Raw genomic sequence first — 18173 nt, forward strand, 5'->3', positions numbered from 1 at the left:
ACACACACACACACACACACACACACACACCAAAATGTGACTAAAAAACTACACACACACACACACACAGAGGCATGCGCAAACACAAACATACATAAGCAGACGCGCATGCGCGCGCGCACACTCACTCATATATATATATATATATATATATATATATATATATATATATATATATATATATATATGCATGACGTTATGTACACATACATATGTATACACATATTACAGACACACACGGAGGTGGTGATGATGATGATGGCGGTGGTGGCGGCAATGACTGTAGTTATGATGATATGATGGTGGTGGTGGTGGTGGTGGTGATGATGATGGTGGTGGTGGTGGTGGTGATGATGATGGTGGTGGTGGTGATGATGATGTTGGTGGTGGTGGTGGTGGCAATGATTATGGTGATAATGATATCATGGCAAGGGTGGTGGTGATGATGGCGGTGATGATGGCGATAATGATGGTGGCGGTTGTGGTGGTGATTATGTTGTTGTTGTTGTTGGTGATGATGATGGTGATGATGATGGTGGTGGCGGTGGTGGTGATTATGTTGTTGTTGTTGTTGGTGATGATGATGGTGATGGTGATGGTGGCGGTGGTGGTGATTATGTTGTTGTTGTCGGTGGTGATAATGATGGTGGCGGTGGTGGTGATGATTATGTTGTTGTTGTTGGTGGTGGTGATGATGATGATGGTGATGATGATGGTGGTGGTGGTGGCAATGATTGTGGTGATGATGACACGATGGCAAGGATGGTGGTGGTGGTAGCGATAATGATGGTGGCAGTGGTGGTGATGATTATGATGTTGTTGGTGGTGGAGGTGATGATGATGGAAATGATGATGATGATGGTGGTGATGGTGGCGATCGAGGGGAGGGGATGGAGATGATTCGTCCTCCTCCATCTCCTTGTCGTCGCCGTTACAATCATCACCATTATCATCATCGTCATCGTTAGTGTCATGTTTGTCATCATCGTCAGAACCGATATCAACCTCACCACAACCAACATCATCATCGAAATTATCATCATCATTTTCATTATTACAATCCATATAGTCTCCACCATAATCGTATCGCCAGAGAGAGAGAGAGAGAGAGAGAGAGAGAGAGAGAGAGAGAGAGAGAGAGAGAGAGAGGGGGGGGGGGAGGGAGGGAGGGAGAGGGAGAAAGAGGCAGAGAACCTTATTTCATATTTATTTTCATTACAGTTTGTTAATTCTCTGTGTCTAATATCATTGTTGTAAAAGAAAAACAACAAGAAAAAACCCAACAAAACAAACAAACAAACAAAAAACAAGAACCGTCAAGTAAAAGACTCATTAATTCAACCATTGTTACATTCAGAGGCCACGCAGACAGACCAAGAAATAAGGAGAGACAGCGAGAGAGAGAGAGAGAGAGAGAGAGAGAGAGAGAGAGACAGACAGAGAGACAGAAAGAGAGAGGGAAGGGCGGAGGGGGGAGAGAGAGAGAGAGAGAGAGGGGAAAAGAGAGAGAGAGGAGAGAGAGGGGAATGAGGGAGAGAGAGACGGGGGGGGGGATACGGGGGGATGAGGGAGAGAGAGAGAGAGAGAGGGGAGGGGGAGAGAGAGACAGTGAGAGAGAAAGAGAGAGAGAGACGGGAGGGAGACTAAGAGAGAGAGAGAGAGAGAGAGAGAGAGAGAGAGAGCAATCCATAGGCAGCGACAGAGACACAGAGAAATAGATTTGATTAGGTGACCTTTCAGAAGAAAGGATTGGAATGAAACAAAATCCTCACTTCAGGTGCAATTTGCAAAGCGATGAAACCCCCCCAGGTCCCCCACCCCACCCCCACTCAACCCTCACTTCCCCCCCCCTCCACACAAAAGAGAGACAGAAAGAAAGAAAGAAAGAAAGAAAGAAAAATCGATTTCTCTTTGCATGTCACAGTTGTGTTCCATGGAGGCAGAGTGGGCAATGCACTGAACTAGTGACGCAACTTGCTATCCAAGGTTCGAGACTCCTGTTCCGGCATCATGCTGTGTCCTTGGGGGGAAAGGCACCTCTACTACCCCCGGCTCTTCTCCACACCACCTCAGCTGACAACGGAGAAGTGTTTCAAAAAAAAAAAAAAAAAAAAAAAAAAAAAAAAAAAAAACGACCGAAGGAGAGGCCTGGGCCCCGCCTTGCTACGCCGAGCCCCTGGACACGGTGGACATGAGTTCCATTACCCCGCTGGCCTGAAAACTGGCTGCGCGATTATTTCTAACCTTTAAAACCCCTCGACTGCCTTTACCGTATTACGTACGTGCAGAGTGACGTCACTGATGACGTCGCCAGAACAAGGGAAATAGCTACTGGAAGGCTGAAAAACGCACACGGTTTATCTAGAGTGGTGTATCTGCAGACCGTTTTTTTTCAGTTTTAGGCTTATTGTTTTGGATAATGTTTTATGACCCGAAACACCGCATTTCTACTGTTTTCTATGTAACTGACGGACTTGAAAGAAATGAAATAACGACATGTATTTTTTATCATATCGTTTCTCTCTGCCGTTCAGTCATGATGCACAACATTTTAAATTACTATTACAAGTCAGAACAGACTTGTAGATTTTTGTTGTTAAATTGGGAAAGCTGATAATGCCATCGAAACGGGATTTTTGTTGTTGTTGTTGTTTTTGAGTTGTTCTACTGTTGTTTTCATGATGAATATTACCCCCCCGTCCCCCCGTCCCCACCCTCTACCCCTCCATTAATTTTGTCTTTTTTTTTTTTCTTTGGGGGTGGGCAAATTGCCTTTGTTTTTATTCATCTTCTTCTCGTTTTACTTCGTGTTCGTTCGCTGGATCAATTTTCCGGAAAATTTCATTTGTCTCGTTATTTATTTATTTTCTCTTCTCCCCTGCACATTTTTTTTTATCAGAATTAATTCTTCTTTTTATACGGTTGTTTCCTTGTTGTTGTTGCTTCATTCTATGTGTCTCTTTTAAAATTAATTTTTTTATTTTATTTTTTTTATAGTTTGTTGTGCAACAGCCGAGTGGTTAAAGCATTAGACTTTCAAACCTGAGGGTCCCGGGTTCGAATCTCGGTAACGGCGCCTGGCGCGGGTTAAAGGGTGGAGAGTTTTTCCGATCTCCCAGGTCAACATTATTTATGTGCAGACCTGCTTAGTGCCTGAACCCCCCTTTCCTGAATATACGGCACGCAGAAGATCAAATACGGCACGTTAAAGCTCCTGTAATCCATGTCAGCGTTCGGTGGGTTATGAAAACAAGAACATACCCCAGCGTGCATACCGCCGAAAACGGAGTATGGCTGCCTACATGGCGGGGGTAAAATCGGTCATACACGTAAAAGCCCACTCGTGTACATACGAGTGAACGTGGGAGTTGCAACCCTACGAACGAACGAAGAAGAAGAAGTAGTAGTTCCACTATTTGCTCTTGCTGTCTTCCTTCTGCTCTTTTTTTTTCATTCCTTCATTTCCCCCTTCCTTCCTTTGTTTCGTCCTTTCTTTCTTTTCCCCTCTGTCCTCTCTTTCTGCATCGATTTCTCTCCTTAATTACCTCCTTCATTTTTTTGTTGTTGTTGTACACCCCCCCCTCTTCTCTCTTCCTTCCTTTCTTTCCTCACCCCTCTCTCTCTTCCTTTCTTTCTTTCCTCATCCCTCTCTCTCTTCCTTCCTTTCTTTCCTCATCCCTCTTCTCTCTTCCTTTCTTTCCTCATCCCTCTTCTCTCTTCCTTCCTTTCTTTCCTCATCCCTCTCTCTTCCTTTCTTTCTTTCCTCATCCCTCTTCTCTTCCTTCCTTTCTTTCCTCATCCCTCTCTCTTCCTTCCTTTCTTTCCTCATCCCTCTTCTCTCTTCCTTCCTTTCTTTCCTCATCCCTCTCTCTCTTCCTTCCTTTCTTTCCTCATCCCTCTCTCTCTTCCTTTTCTACTTTGTTTTCTCTCTCTCTCTCTCTTCCTTTCTTTCTTTCCTCTCTTTCGACAATGCTTCCAACAGGCCGTTTTGAGCGTACACAAGCACTAGCATTCGTTAGACAGCTCGAAGTTCCTGGAGCCAGTTGCATTGCTCGGACGGAAGAGCCCAGTATGGTCGTAACCTGCTACTAACTGTGTGTAGTATGGAACTGACCCATGGCGTAGTTCGGTCAACGTAGGCATTTAGTCACGTGCAACTGTCAAAAAAAAGTTAGAACCAAGCAATGCAACTGGCACCTCAAGAGCTGTGTTGATATTTATATCAATCAAAGAGGATGCATACTCTATGTTATGGAGGAAAAAACAAAACCACAACCAACCAAATCACTATTAGATATTTTTGAAAATTCAGTTCTCTATTCTTTTGCGCCTTTATGTAGGTTTATTTATGTATGTTACGTTTTGCAACGGCTCACAGGCCTGAGGGCAATCAAACCATTTCTTCTTCTCTCTCCCCTTCTTTCTTCATTCTTTCTTTTATATCTTCTGTTTTTCTTTCTTTTCTCTTTCCATTTCTTCCTTCCTTTCCATCTTCTTTTCCCTCTCGCTTCTTTTCTTGTTTGCCTTCTTTCCTTTCCCCTATCTTTCTGTGTGTGTGTGTTTTTTTTTATTAAAATTTCTACATTACTTTGTCTCTTCCTTCCTTCCTTCATCTCTATCTTCTTCACTCTTCCATTCTTTCTCCCTTTCTTCCTTTTCTTTCTTCTTTTCTGTCGTTCCCCCTCCTTTCTACTGTTGTTTGATGTGGATACTTATATAACGCCCATCCTCGGTCGGAGACCAATCTCTAAGCGCTTTACAAACACGGGGTCATTTACACAACAGGCTGCCTCCATGGGTAGAGCCGACTGACGGCTGTCATTAGGCGCTCATCATTAGTTTCCTGTGTCATTCTATCAGATTTCAGGCACACACACATACCCATTCAGACAGACATGTAACAATTTAGGTGAATGACTGGTTATTTACCCCGCCATACTGGCAGCCATACTCCGTTTTTCGGGGGTGTGCATGCTGGGTGTGTTCTGGTTTCCATAACTCACCGAACGCCGACATGGATCACAGGATCTTTACCGCGCGTATTTGATCTTCTGCGTGCGCATACACACGAAGGGGGTTCAGGCACAAGCAGGTCTGCACATTTGTTGACCTGGGAGATCGGAAAAAAATCTCCACCCTTTTAAACCCACCAGGCAGCCGTTACCGAGATTCGAACCCGGGACCCTCAGGTTGAAAATCCAACGCTTTAACCACTTGGCTTTCTTTCTTTCTGTCTCTTCTATCTCATTTTTCTCTTCCTTTCTTTCTTTCCTTCTTTCTACCTCCCTTTTAAAAAAAATCTTTTCCTCTCTTTCTTGCTTCTTTCCTTTCATTTTTTTTCTTCTTTCCCTTGCTTCCCCCCCTCTTTCTTTGTCACTCTTTTGCCGGGTAATACAGCCGTCTTCATTTCAGTTAGGGACAAAAGAGTTGGCGGTAATTCTCAGATTTCAAAAACTCTCCTCCCCCCTAAACAACGGTAACCCGTTTGTTTCGTCATCAAATCGGCAACGCCAGGTTGCTTGTTCGCGACCAAGTATTTGTATTTGTATTCCTTTTTATCACAACAGATTTCTCTGTGTGAAATTCGGGCTGCTCTCCCCAGGGAGAGCGCGTCGCTACACTACATCGCCACCCATTTTTTTTTTTTTTTTTTGTATTTTTTCCTGCGTGCAGTTTTATTTGTTTTTCCTGTCGAAGTGGATTTTTCTACAGAATTTTGCCAGGAACAACCCTTTTTTGTTGCCGTGGGTTCTTTTACGTGCGCTAAGTACATGCTGCACACGGGACCTCGGTTTATCGTCTCATCCGAATGACTAGCGTCCAGACCACCGCTCAAGGTCTAGTGGAGGGGGAGAAAATATCGGCGGCTGAGCCGTGATTCGAACCAGTGCGCTCAGATTCTCTCGCTTCCTAGGCGGACGCGTTACCTCTAGGCCATCACTCCACAAGGAAGGAAGGAAGGAAGGAAGAAAAAAAGAAAGAAAGATGTATTCTTTCACCTGTCTTCAGTAACACTGTCAGCCGTGTCGAGGTGCTCTAATGCGAAGGGCGTGAGCACGGTGTGTTCATGTGCTGTATCCATGTGCTTGTGTGTTGTGTGGGGGGGGTGGGGGGAGGTGGGGCAGGGGGATGGTGTGTGTGTGTGTGTGTGTGTGTGCATGCATGCGTGACAGGAATGACATCATTACCAAGTGTGTGTGTGTGTGTGTGTGTGTGCATGCGTGACAGGAATGACATCATTGCCAAGTGTGTGTGTGTGTGTGTGTGTGTGTGTGTGTGTGTGTGTGTGTGTGCATGCGTGACAGGAATGACATCATTGCAAACACTTCCAGTCCGACACCACAGAAACCCGCCACCGTTATTTTATTATTATTATTATTATTATTATTTTTTTACCAATGGTTAACTACGATCACTGCGGGTTTGTCGGCGTCGTCAGTGTTATGATAATTAACACTAAAGAGTGGCAACTCTCTCCATGCACAAGGCACACAACTTCAGGTCAGCGCTGCTTCATCCCACGGATTCAGCTAGCACTCAGGTAAATAAAAAGGTGCACTGGAACAAACCCAGACACTTCCTCAAAAAACAAAAAAAACAAAAAAACAACAACAACAAAAAAAACCGGAAGCGCCGAGCTTGCCCTTAGACCGATCATTTGACAGGTGCACACAGCAGAAATATCAGAAGAAATGTGCGAACACAAATTAACTTTTAATCAAGACTGGCATAGCTCTTTAAATCCTGAATATGTTACACAGAATACATGAACAATACAAAACAAACACGTGGTCGCCTCGTTGGGTTGATAATCATTCTCGCTCTTGAATGATACGCTAATAACTGCTGATATATTGTCATGATAATCGTCGTTGCTGTTCTTATGTCAACCGTTTTCATTGTTATGACAGTGATTGTACTTTTTGCCATGTTAATGATCGTCGTTGTTATGGTGATGATCGTCGTTGCCAGTGTTATGATAATGATTGTCATTCTTATGAGAGTGATTGTCGATGCTACGACGATGATTGTCGTTGTGATGAGAAAGCTTGTCGTTACTATCGTTTTAATGATGGTCGTCATTGTCGTGAAAACAGCTACTGTCATCATGTTTATTGCTCTGTTTGGTCTTGCAACTGCTATGTTGTTGTTTTGCTTATATGGAAGTTATAACTACGATAGGCGTACTGAAACAACAACAACAACAACAACAACAAACACAGAAAAAAACCCAGAACAAGATAGAAATGAATAATCGAGGAGATGGCGATGATGGTGATGAAACTGACGACAATGATGACGATGGTGATGAAACTGACGACAATGATGATGATGGTGATGAAACTGACGACAATGATGATGATGGTGATGAAACTGACGACAATGATGACGATGGTGATGAAACTGACGACAATGATGATGATGGTGATGAAACTGACGACAATGATGACGATGGTGATGAAACTGACGACAATGATGATGATGTTGACAATAATGTGATCAACCATTGGTGTGAAATCATCTTTTCAAACACAATACATATATGAAGCACACACACACACACGCACACACACACGCACACACACACACGCACGCACACACACACGCGCACGCACGCACGCACGCACACACACACGCGCGCGCGCGCACACACACACACACACACACACACGCGCTGTCGGCCTCCCTACAACCACACACCAGTGGAAACAGTCACAAACACAAGCACGTGCGCCCAAGCTTGCACCCCCTGTCTCTCCCTCTAAAAGAAGACAACAAATGCAAAATATTAAACCACACACACATATACACATAACACACACGTGAGCACGCACGCACGCTCACAGACAAGACACACAGAGGTACACACACACACACACACGTGTACGCACACATGAACTCACGCACACACATACGCCCACGAAGACTAACAGCCACACACATGTTTAAGGATACATGCACCCCTCCCATACGTATTCACACACGCGCAAACACACACACACACACACACACGCGGGCAAACACACACACACACACACACTTCTTACAGCTTCTCCCCAATCGCCCACACACCACCACCACCACCACCCACCCACCCGTAGACTCCCCCCAACCACCACCACCATTCGAGATGTGTTTTTCTTATTTCTTTGCTGGTTTGGGCTCCCCCCCACGCCCCCCCCCTCCTCTCATTTCTACACAGCTTCGCTAACGGCAATGCAATCTTGGTGAGGTGTTCCCCCTTTATCTGACATTCACCTCTCCCCACACCCCCTCTCTTCCCTGATGACTTCAATGTTCCAGTAATTTCCCCTCCGCCAGCCCCCCCCACGCCCCCTTCCCCTCCCACGCCTCCCCAAACACTGTGAATGTCTGAAACATTTCTCTCTCACACACACACACACTACACACAACCACAGGCGCGCGCGCACACACACACACACACACACAAGCACACAGACACATATACACAATCACACACACAAACATATGCACACACAGAGACACAATCACACGCACACAAACATACGCGCACACATACACACACACTCGCACGCACACAGACACATATACACCCACAATCACACACACACACACACACACACACACACACACACACACACACACACATACATACACGCGCACACCCACAAACACAATCTCAGACCTCCCCCGCCTCCCTCCCCCCCCCCCACACACAGAGGCGGAAACACACACATTCCCACAAATGCATTCATACACACACGGAGACAAACACATACGCACACACAGACAAGCACACTCACACACACAGACGTACGCACGCGCAAACACACTCGCGCGGGCACTCAAATACACCATCCTGCTCACAAAATTTAAAGATACGGACACACACAGACGGACAAACACACACACACACCACTTAGAAATATTAGCTCAACGACGACAAAAATTCAGATTGTCTAAGGCAAAATAAACACAACAGGGAACATGTACACACGCATTTATGAACACACGCAGTCACACACCAACATACACGCACATACGCCTACACGCAAAAAAGGAGAAAAAAAAAGAAGAAAAAAAAAGAAAGAGAATAAAACTTCATAAGAAAATAAGATAATAATATTTGTGCTAACAACAGTTTGCTAAAAGCGCTCGAGCAATTGAATGTTTATTCCCCCATATTTTTTTTTTTCAAGTTTGTTGTTGAGAATCTGACCCAGAAATGACTTTGTCAACTTTTGGTGTTTCAAAAGTGCACAAAGATACCCGGGGGGGGGGGGGGGGGGGGGGGGGGGGGGGGGGGAGAAAAAAAGAAAAAGAAAAAAAAAACCAAAACCAAAACCCCCTCCCCAATAATCAATTTTACAACGGCGAATAGCTAAAAAACCCCCACAAAAAACAAAACACAAAAAGAATCAGAAACACGTGGAATCGAGAAATCAATCTTATACCCCTCTTTGGAGACATTTCAATACTTAGAATGATAATTATATTAAATTGGTAATTGAATAAATGAACGATACTGTTGTAACAACACACGAATGATAAGCAGGCAAGCCAATCAACAAGCCAAACACCGACACTTCATTCAACACACACACACACACACACACACACACACACACACACACACACACATATATATATATATATATATATATATATATATATATATATATATACTTACACCACCATCACACCACCGTCTAAGGTTTGAAATAAAATTCATTCTATTCTATTCACATACACACACATACCCCGGACCCCCCCCCCCCTCCTCCCCACCAACCCAACCCACCACCACCACCCACACAACACCCACCACGAGAACCACTACCACCCAAACACCACCTACACAACACACACCAACCCACCACCACCACCCACACTACACGCACCACCACCACCCACACAACACCCACCACCACCACCACCCACACAACACCCACCACCACCCACCACACAACACCCACCACCACCACCCACACAACACCCACCACCACCACCCACACAGCACCCACACCACCACATCCCACACAATACCCACCAAACCACCACCACCACCACCCACACAACACCCACCCACCCACCCACCAACCCACACAACACCCACCCACCACCACCCACACAACACCCACCAACCCACACAACACCCACCACCACCACCCACACAACACCCACCCACCCACCCACCCAACACCACCCACCCACCCACACAACACCCACCAAACCACCATCACCACCACCCACACAACACCCACCCACCCACCAAACCACCACCACTCACACAACACCCACCACCCAAACCACCCAAACCACCACCACCCACACAACACCCACCATCCGTATCGCCCATGGAGCCGGACCGCCACAGGCACAGGGCCACGCGCACGTAGGTGAAGGTCATGACCACCAGGGGGACCAGGTAGAAGAGCACGAAGATGAGCAGCAGGTGCAGCTCCTCGGCCCGGTGCGTCCACAGCGGCTGGCAGACGGCCCCGTCGGGCTGCCAGTGCAGGGTCATGCCCACCAGGTCCGGGACGGCGCACGCGAGGGCCACCAGCCACACCACGCTGATGATGCGGCGCGCCCGGACCGCCGTCTGCCGGAACATGAAGGGCTGGCAGATGGCCATCCAGCGCTCGATGGAGATGGCCGTCAGGGTCAGGACGGAGACGAACACCGACACTTTCTGAAACGGCAGCAGCAGCAAGAACAACAACTGAGGGTGGGACTTCTGAGAGTTAGAAAGAAAAAAGAGGTGTGTGTGTGTTTGGGGGGGTGGGGTGGGGGTGGGGAATAGTACCATCATCATCATCATCATTATCATCATCATCATCGTCGAACGCCGACACTAACAACAAGAAGAATTGAGGTGGGACTCCGAGTGTTCAAAATGTTGTGTGTGGAAATAGTATCATCATCATCAGTTTCAGTTTCACTTTCTCAAGGAGGCGTCACTGCGTTCGGACAAATCCATACACGCTACACCACATCTGTTGAGCAGATGCCTGACCAGCAGCATAACCCAACGCGCTTAGTCAGGCCTTGAGTGCATGCTTACATATTTGTGTACCTATGAAAGTGGATTTCATTTTACGTAATTTCGCCAGAGGACAACACTCTCGTTGCCATGGGTTCTTTTTCAGTGCGCCAAGTGCGTGCTGCACACGGGACCTCGGTTTGTCGTCTCATCCGAAAGACTAGACGCTCAGTTTGATTTTCCAGTCAAACTTAGGAGAAAGGGCGAGAGCGGGATTCGAACCCACACCCTCACGGACTCTCTGTATTGGCAGCTGAGCGTCTTAACCATTCTGCCACCTTCCTCCTCTGAACTGAAACTGAACTGAAACATCATCATCATCATCATCGAACGCAGATACTTTCTGAAACAGCAACAAGAACAACAACGATAACTGAGATGGGACTCCCCGAGAGTTTTGAAAAAATGTTGTGTGTAGGAATAGTATCATCATCATCATCATCATCGTCATCGTCGTCTTCTTCCTCTTCTTCTTCGTCGTCGTCGTCATCGTCGTCGTCTTCACCCTACGAACCAGTCACTCCGGGCACACAAGAACTGTTCATCGCATTCTTCCAGGTCAATCGTCTTGTGTGTCAAAAACCTGGGTCTCTGCAAATGAGGGATGTCGAACCCAGCTGACAGTCCAGGTCAGGTCAGGTCAGAGAGAAAGACGCTGGTACCCCCACCCCCCACCCCCCGGCCGGTCCCCCGCCCGCCCCCCCAAAAAAAACCCACAAAACAACAACAACAACAAAACAAACAGGAGTCAAAGTTAACAGCGGTCAAGGTCAAGGTGGAGACGAAGACGGAGGATTCCCACAATGACACAGGTCAAGGTCAACTGAAAGGGCAGAGGCTAAAGACCCCCCCCCCCCCACCCCTCCCCCCCAAAAAACTCTGCAAACAGGTAAAAAGTCAAGGTCAAGGTGAGTTCAGGGTCACGTTCATTTGGCGGCGATGTTACGTCATCAGTGAGACACTGAAGAGTTTCTTGTACGGGAAGTCCTCCTTGGAAAAAACAACAACAGGAAGCTTCTATGAGATATCCTTGGCTATCTCCACGGAGCGCGCACGCGCGCGCGCGTGTGTGTGTGTGATGATGATGATGTTTGTTAACACACATCCACATATCTGTAAACACAAAACGAAAGTTGCTACAGACACAGTCGTGCACATTAAAAAAACACACTTTTTATTTTATTTTAAAGAAACGAAAAGAAACAAATGCTTATCTGTCTCTGTCTCTTTCACAGGGGCAATGACCAATTCATGAATGATCTGTATCCGTATCATCTCTCCCCCGCCACCCCCCCCCCCCCACACACACACACACGCGCGCGCGGGCCTCGCACTGTACACGGATGTTTGCAGACACACTGACGCGGACAGGAGTGAACGATACATATCGCAAGTTTTCTTCCACACATTTATTGTCAGACAGTGGCTTCGATGGCCGAAGATACATACATATGCTCTCTCTCTGTCTCTCTGTCTCTCCATTCGTTTCTCTCTCTGTCTCCCTCTTTGTCTCTCTCTCTCCCTCTGTCTCTCTCCCTCTGTCTCTCTCCCTCTCTCTCTCTCCATTCGTTTCTCTATCTCTCTCCTCTCTTTCTCCCTTCGTCTCTCTCTCTCTCCCTCTGTCTCTGTCTCCCCCCCCCCTCTCTCCCCATTCGTTTCTCTATCTCTCTCCTCTCTGTCTCCCTTCGTCTCTCTCTCTCTCCCTCTCCCCTCCTCTCTCTCCATTCGTTTCTCTATCTCTCTCCTCTCTTTCTCCCTTCGTCTCTCTCTCTCTCCCTCTCTCTGTCTCTCTCCCCCCCTCTCTCTCCATTCGTTTCTCTATCTCTCTCCTCTCTTTCTCCCTTCGTCTCTCTCTCTCTCCCTCTCTTTCTCTCTCTCCCCCTCTCTCTCTCCATTCGTTTCTCTCTCTCTCTCTCCTCTCTGTCTCCCTTCGTCTCTCTCTCTCTCTCTCTCCCTCTGTCTCCCTCTCTCTCCATTCGTTTCTCTATCTCTCTCCCTCTCTCTGTCTCTCCCTTCGTTTCTCTCTCTTTCTGTCTCTTTCTCCCTTCTTTTCTCTCTGTCTGTCTGTCTCTCCATTCCATGTCTTTCCCCCTCTCATACTGTCAATACCCTTCCTTGCTCCAGACTGCTTTGCTCATGACAACTCAAAGTGAACCAATAGTCAGAAACGTGTATATACATGTTTTTCATATAAAACCTTTAAACGACGCGCCATAATGTTTAAGCCGAATCAACTGTTTCAAATGCGCTTTCGTTATGCTTTTTTTTCTCTCTGTCAGTATGATTATCACTATTTCAATAAGCCATTCTGCAAATTCGTGTGAATTGTTTATATCATTCACATCTACTGTGCCCTCTTTAGAGGGGGCCAGGGCCAATACTGATTAAAACTTTTCGAGTTCGAGTTTCCATTTCTCTCTCCGGCCCCCCCCCCCCTCTCTCTCTCTCCATTTCTCTCTGTCTCTCTTTTTGTCTCTCTCTGCACCTCTTAGGAGGAAGGTGGCAGAATGGTTAAGACGCTCAGCTGCCAATACAGAGAGTCCGTGAGGGTGTGGGTTCGAATCCCGCTCTCGCCCTTTCTCCTAAGTTTGACTGGAAAATCAAACTGAGCGTCTAGTCTTTCGGATGAGACGATAAACCGAGGTCCCGTGTGCAGCACGCACTTGGCGCACTGAAAAAGAACCCATGGCAACGAGAGTGTTGTCCTCTGGCGAAATTACGTAAAATGAAATCCACTTTCATAGGTACACAAATATGTAAGCATGCACTCAAGGCCTGACTAAGCGCGTTGGGTTATGCTGCTGGTCAGGCATCTGCTCAACAGATGTGGTGTAGCGTGTATGGATTTGTCCGAACGCAGTGACGCCTCCTTGAGAAAGTGAAACTGAAACTGAAACTGCACCTCTCACTCGCTTTCCCTCTCCCCTGTGCCTCCTCCTCTTTCTCTGTCTGTCTGTCTATCCTCCTCCCCTCTCTCTCTCTCACCACCCTCCCCTCTCTCTCTCTCCTTACCCCCCCACGCCCCCCACACACACCCCCGCTCTCTGACTCTCGTGCATACACACGAGTGTGGACTCACTGACGCGTGCATGCATGAATAATCAATGACACGTCGTTGTGTGTGTGTGTGTGTGTGTGTGTGTGTGTGTGTGTGTGTGTGTGTGTGTGTGTGTGTGTGTGTGTGTGTGTGTGTGTGTGTGTGTATGTGTGTGTGTGTGTGTGTGTGTGTGTGTGTGTGTGTGTGTGTGTGTCGTTGTGTGTGTGTGTGTGTGTGTGTGTGTGTGTGTGTGTGTGTGTGTGTGTGTGTGTGTTCACATAATGTATCACCAGATGAACATGCCTTCTGTTCCCACGTGCTTTGTCTGCCTGTCTGTCTGTCTGCATGTCTTTCTGTGTCTGTCAGCCTGCCTGTATGTCCGTCTGTTTCAATCGCTCTGCCCATGCGTCTGTCTGTCTGTCTGTCTGCACGTCATGCATGTCACAGTGACGGGTTAATGTGTCTATGAAGGTATCGTACCGTTTTTCTTTTCCTTTATTTAAAAAAAAAAAATCATTCTCATTTCCACACAGTTCATTACGGAACTTTTCGACATAAATGCACTATCATCCCCGTCTCTTTCTCTCAGTTTATCGCCTCTCTCTGTCTCCCTCCCTCCCTTTCTCTCTCTTCCCCTCTCTCTTTGTCTCTCTCATTATTCCCTCTCCCTCCCTCCCTTTCTCTCTCTCTATGTCTCTCATTATTCCCTCTCCATATCTCCCTTTCTCTCCCTCCCTCTATCTCTCTCCCAATCTCCCCCTCTCTCTCTGTCTCTCTTTCCCTCTCCCTCCCTCCCTTTCTCTCTCTCCCCCTCTCTCTCTATGTCTCTCTCATTATTCCCTCTCCATCTCTCCCTCCCTCTATCTCTCTCCCAATCTCCCCCCCCTCTCTCTCTCTCTTTCCCTCTCCCTCCCTCCCTTTCTCTCTCTCCCTCTCTCTATGTCTCTCTCATTATTCCCTCTCCATCTCTCCCTTTCTCTCCCTCCCTCTATCTCTCTCCCAATCTCCCCCTCTCTCTCTGTCTCTGTCTCTCTTTCCCTCTCCCTCCCTCCCTTTCTCTCTCTCCCTCTCTCTCTCTATGTCTCTCTCATTATTCCCTCTCCATCTCTCCCTTTCTCTCCCTCCCTCTATCTCTCTCCCAATCTCCCCCTCTCTCTCTGTCTCTCTCTCTTTCCCTCTCCCTCCCTCCCTTTCTCTCCCTCCCTCTCTCTCTGTCTCTCTCATTATTCCCTCTCCATCCCTCCCTTTCTCTCCCTCCCCCTCTCCCTCCCCCCTTTCTCTCTCTCCCCCTCTCTCTTCCCCCCCCCTCTCTCTGTGTCGGACATGCAGACAAATGCAGACAAAGACACTGACGCGTGCTGCGTGTGTGCCTAATAATCCATGGCGGTTGGATTCTTCTCCAACACATAATCAATCCATCACCGGTTCGACGATTCACACAAATGCTCCGTCTCTCCATCACTCCCCTTGCTCCTCGTCCTAACCATGCACATACCCCTAACGACTGCTGTGTCTTCTCTCGTTTATTATGTCGCGTACCTCTGCTAACCTTGTGAGACCGCACACGAGACTGAAAAAGACTAACATCCAGCAGACCACCACTGGAGATGTAATGGGGAGAGAGGAGGTAAAACAAAAACAAACAAACAAACAAAAAAAAAAAAATCCTGGTCTTGTCGGGTACTTTTTTTGTTCTGTCAGGACCCGATTCCACGATCCACTGATAGTAATGCTACTGCTGCTAATAAAGTATTGTTTTGTAATGTATTGCATTGTATTGCATTGTACTGTATTTCTCTCTTTTTTTTTTTTTTAATTGTCACAACAGATTTCTCTGGTGTGAATTTCGGGCTGCCCTCCCCAGGGAAGATCGCGTCGCTACACTGCGAGCATCACCTATTTTGTGTGTGTGTGTCTTTTTCCTGTCTGCAGTTTTATTTGCTTTTTTTTCCCTATCGAAGTGGATCTATCTACAGAATTTTGCCAGGGAACAACCCTTTTGTTGCCGTGGGCTCTTTTACGTGCGCTAAGTGCATGCTACACACGGGACCTCGGTTTATCGTCTCATCCGAATGACTAAGCGTCCAGATACCACCGCTCAAGGTCTAGTCGAGGGTGAGAAAATATTGGCGACTGAACCGTGATTCGAACCAGCGCGCTCAGATTCTCTCGCTTCCTAGGCGGACGCGTTACCTCTTGGCCATCACTCCACTTAATAATAATAATAATAATCATAATAATAATGATACTACTTCTACTAGTATTAGTACTACTACTACTACTTCTTCATTCGTGGGCTGCAACTCCCACGTTCACTCGTATGTACACGAGTGGGCTTTTACGTGTATGACCGTTTTTAACCCGCCATGTAGACAGCCATACTCCGTTTTCGGGGGTACTGCTACTAGCTACTAATGATGAAATAGTACGGAAGGATAACACCGTGAAGAACCACCGCCTCAGCAGCACCGAAAGACAAAAAACCAGCGACAATGACGACGACGACGATGACGATGATGATGACGAAGAAGACCACAACGATGATGATGACGATGACGATGATGATGACGACGACGACAGACAACACACCAAGCAATCGCGTCACACACCACACAACACCAGACACACCAAACCAAACGACAAACAATTCCTTTAATGACCCGGAAAAAAAAAAAACCCGAAAAAAAATCGCCTTGAGCTATCAAGGGAGATCATCAAAAAGCGAAAGGTGACTCCGCGCTACCATCCCTTCTCCCTCTCCGCCCCCAATCCCCCTTACTCAATCCCCCCCTCCCTCCTCCGACCTCTCTCCCACCCCACACCTCCACAGTCGATGCACTCTTAACGGATTTCCAACGCCCAGATATAGAACAATGGGGCGACAGGGGAAGATAATGGTGATAAAGGGCAGGTCACTGGGGAGATGGACAAGTGAGGGGGGCCGGGGGTGGGGGTGGGGGTGGGAGGGGGGGGGGGGGAGCGGAGAGAGGGAGGGAGGGGGGGGGAAAGGAGGGAAAACCACTGAACACTAAACACTGAAATGTTTCATGTCATTAGCTGTAAAGCTCTAGTGACATAGTAGGTACAAATGAGAACAAAAATGGTGCAAAGCAAATAAAATGGAACAGAAAGGAAAAACATAACCAAAGTAAACTACACTACTAAGGGATAAGCGGCACTTTGGTATTTTGTCGTTTGCTTAAAATGTCCATGTGGCAGGCGGGTACTGTGCCTTTTCTCGCCCAGTCGTTCGTCTCTAAGGTTTGAACAGTACACAGGAAACAAAGTACATATTATAATCCGAATAATAATTATCCGAGTATGTGACATCGACACACATCATATCAATACGAACACATAACAAAGTACATATAATACATATAACCCATCAGAAAAACACATTGTCGAAATTGACCATCCAAATGTAACCCTTCCTTTTGTCTATGCCTTTTTCCCCCTCATTGAACCCATCCTCAGTTTATAATTAATAACGAGTATTTGAGTTATAATTAATAATGAGTATTTGGACCGATAGTAGATGTTTTACGTATATTTACTGCCTCGGATACATATTTTGCTAGTCAGAGTATCATATCTTCATTTTCTGTCATCAGTATGCCGAACAAATCTTTTTTCTGCACTGGAGCTGTATTGAAAAGGGTACAGTTGTTGTTTTTTTTCGCAATTCTTCGTATCTTTTGCAGTCAAATATGAAATAGTTTTCATCTTCTGGGCTTTCGCCACACATTGGGCAAGGGGATGTTGCTACGTCTGAATCGAACCATCTTCTAGTCCAAGTGCTCTCAATCTGAGCCTCGCAAAACAGATTCTATGCCACTTGTTTGTTACGATCTTGATATATATATCTCCGTTTGAAAAACTGATTTAAATGAATAGAACCATTTATACCTACCAATGCTCTCTATTTCTACGTGCCAGTTTTGTTTGTAACATGCTACAAGTCTATCTTTACATTCAGATACAAAGCCGCTCTCGTGCCCTACTCCTTGGCACATCCAGACCAGACCGAATCCATGTTCCGTTGGTGTTTTCTTGATGTGGAATACCCAGTTCTGTTTGCCCTTTCTCTCTCTTGCAGCAGCAGCA

General features: G+C 46.7%; 1 protein-coding gene across 1 annotated transcript in view; it reads right to left on the reverse strand.

Annotated features, from left to right (window-relative positions):
- Positions 1-18173, reverse strand: part of LOC143280265 (neuromedin-B receptor-like) — a 330847-nt gene that overhangs the window by 59902 nt on the left and 252772 nt on the right. Inside the window, exon 2 of the mRNA XM_076584896.1 lies at positions 10327-10678. Coding sequence (XP_076441011.1) covers positions 10327-10678 — 352 coding nt within the window. The remainder of the gene's footprint in view (positions 1-10326; positions 10679-18173) is intronic.

This window comes from Babylonia areolata, chromosome 3, assembly GCF_041734735.1.
Source record: "Babylonia areolata isolate BAREFJ2019XMU chromosome 3, ASM4173473v1, whole genome shotgun sequence".
NCBI classification, from domain to species: Eukaryota; Metazoa; Mollusca; class Gastropoda; order Neogastropoda; family Buccinidae; genus Babylonia; species Babylonia areolata.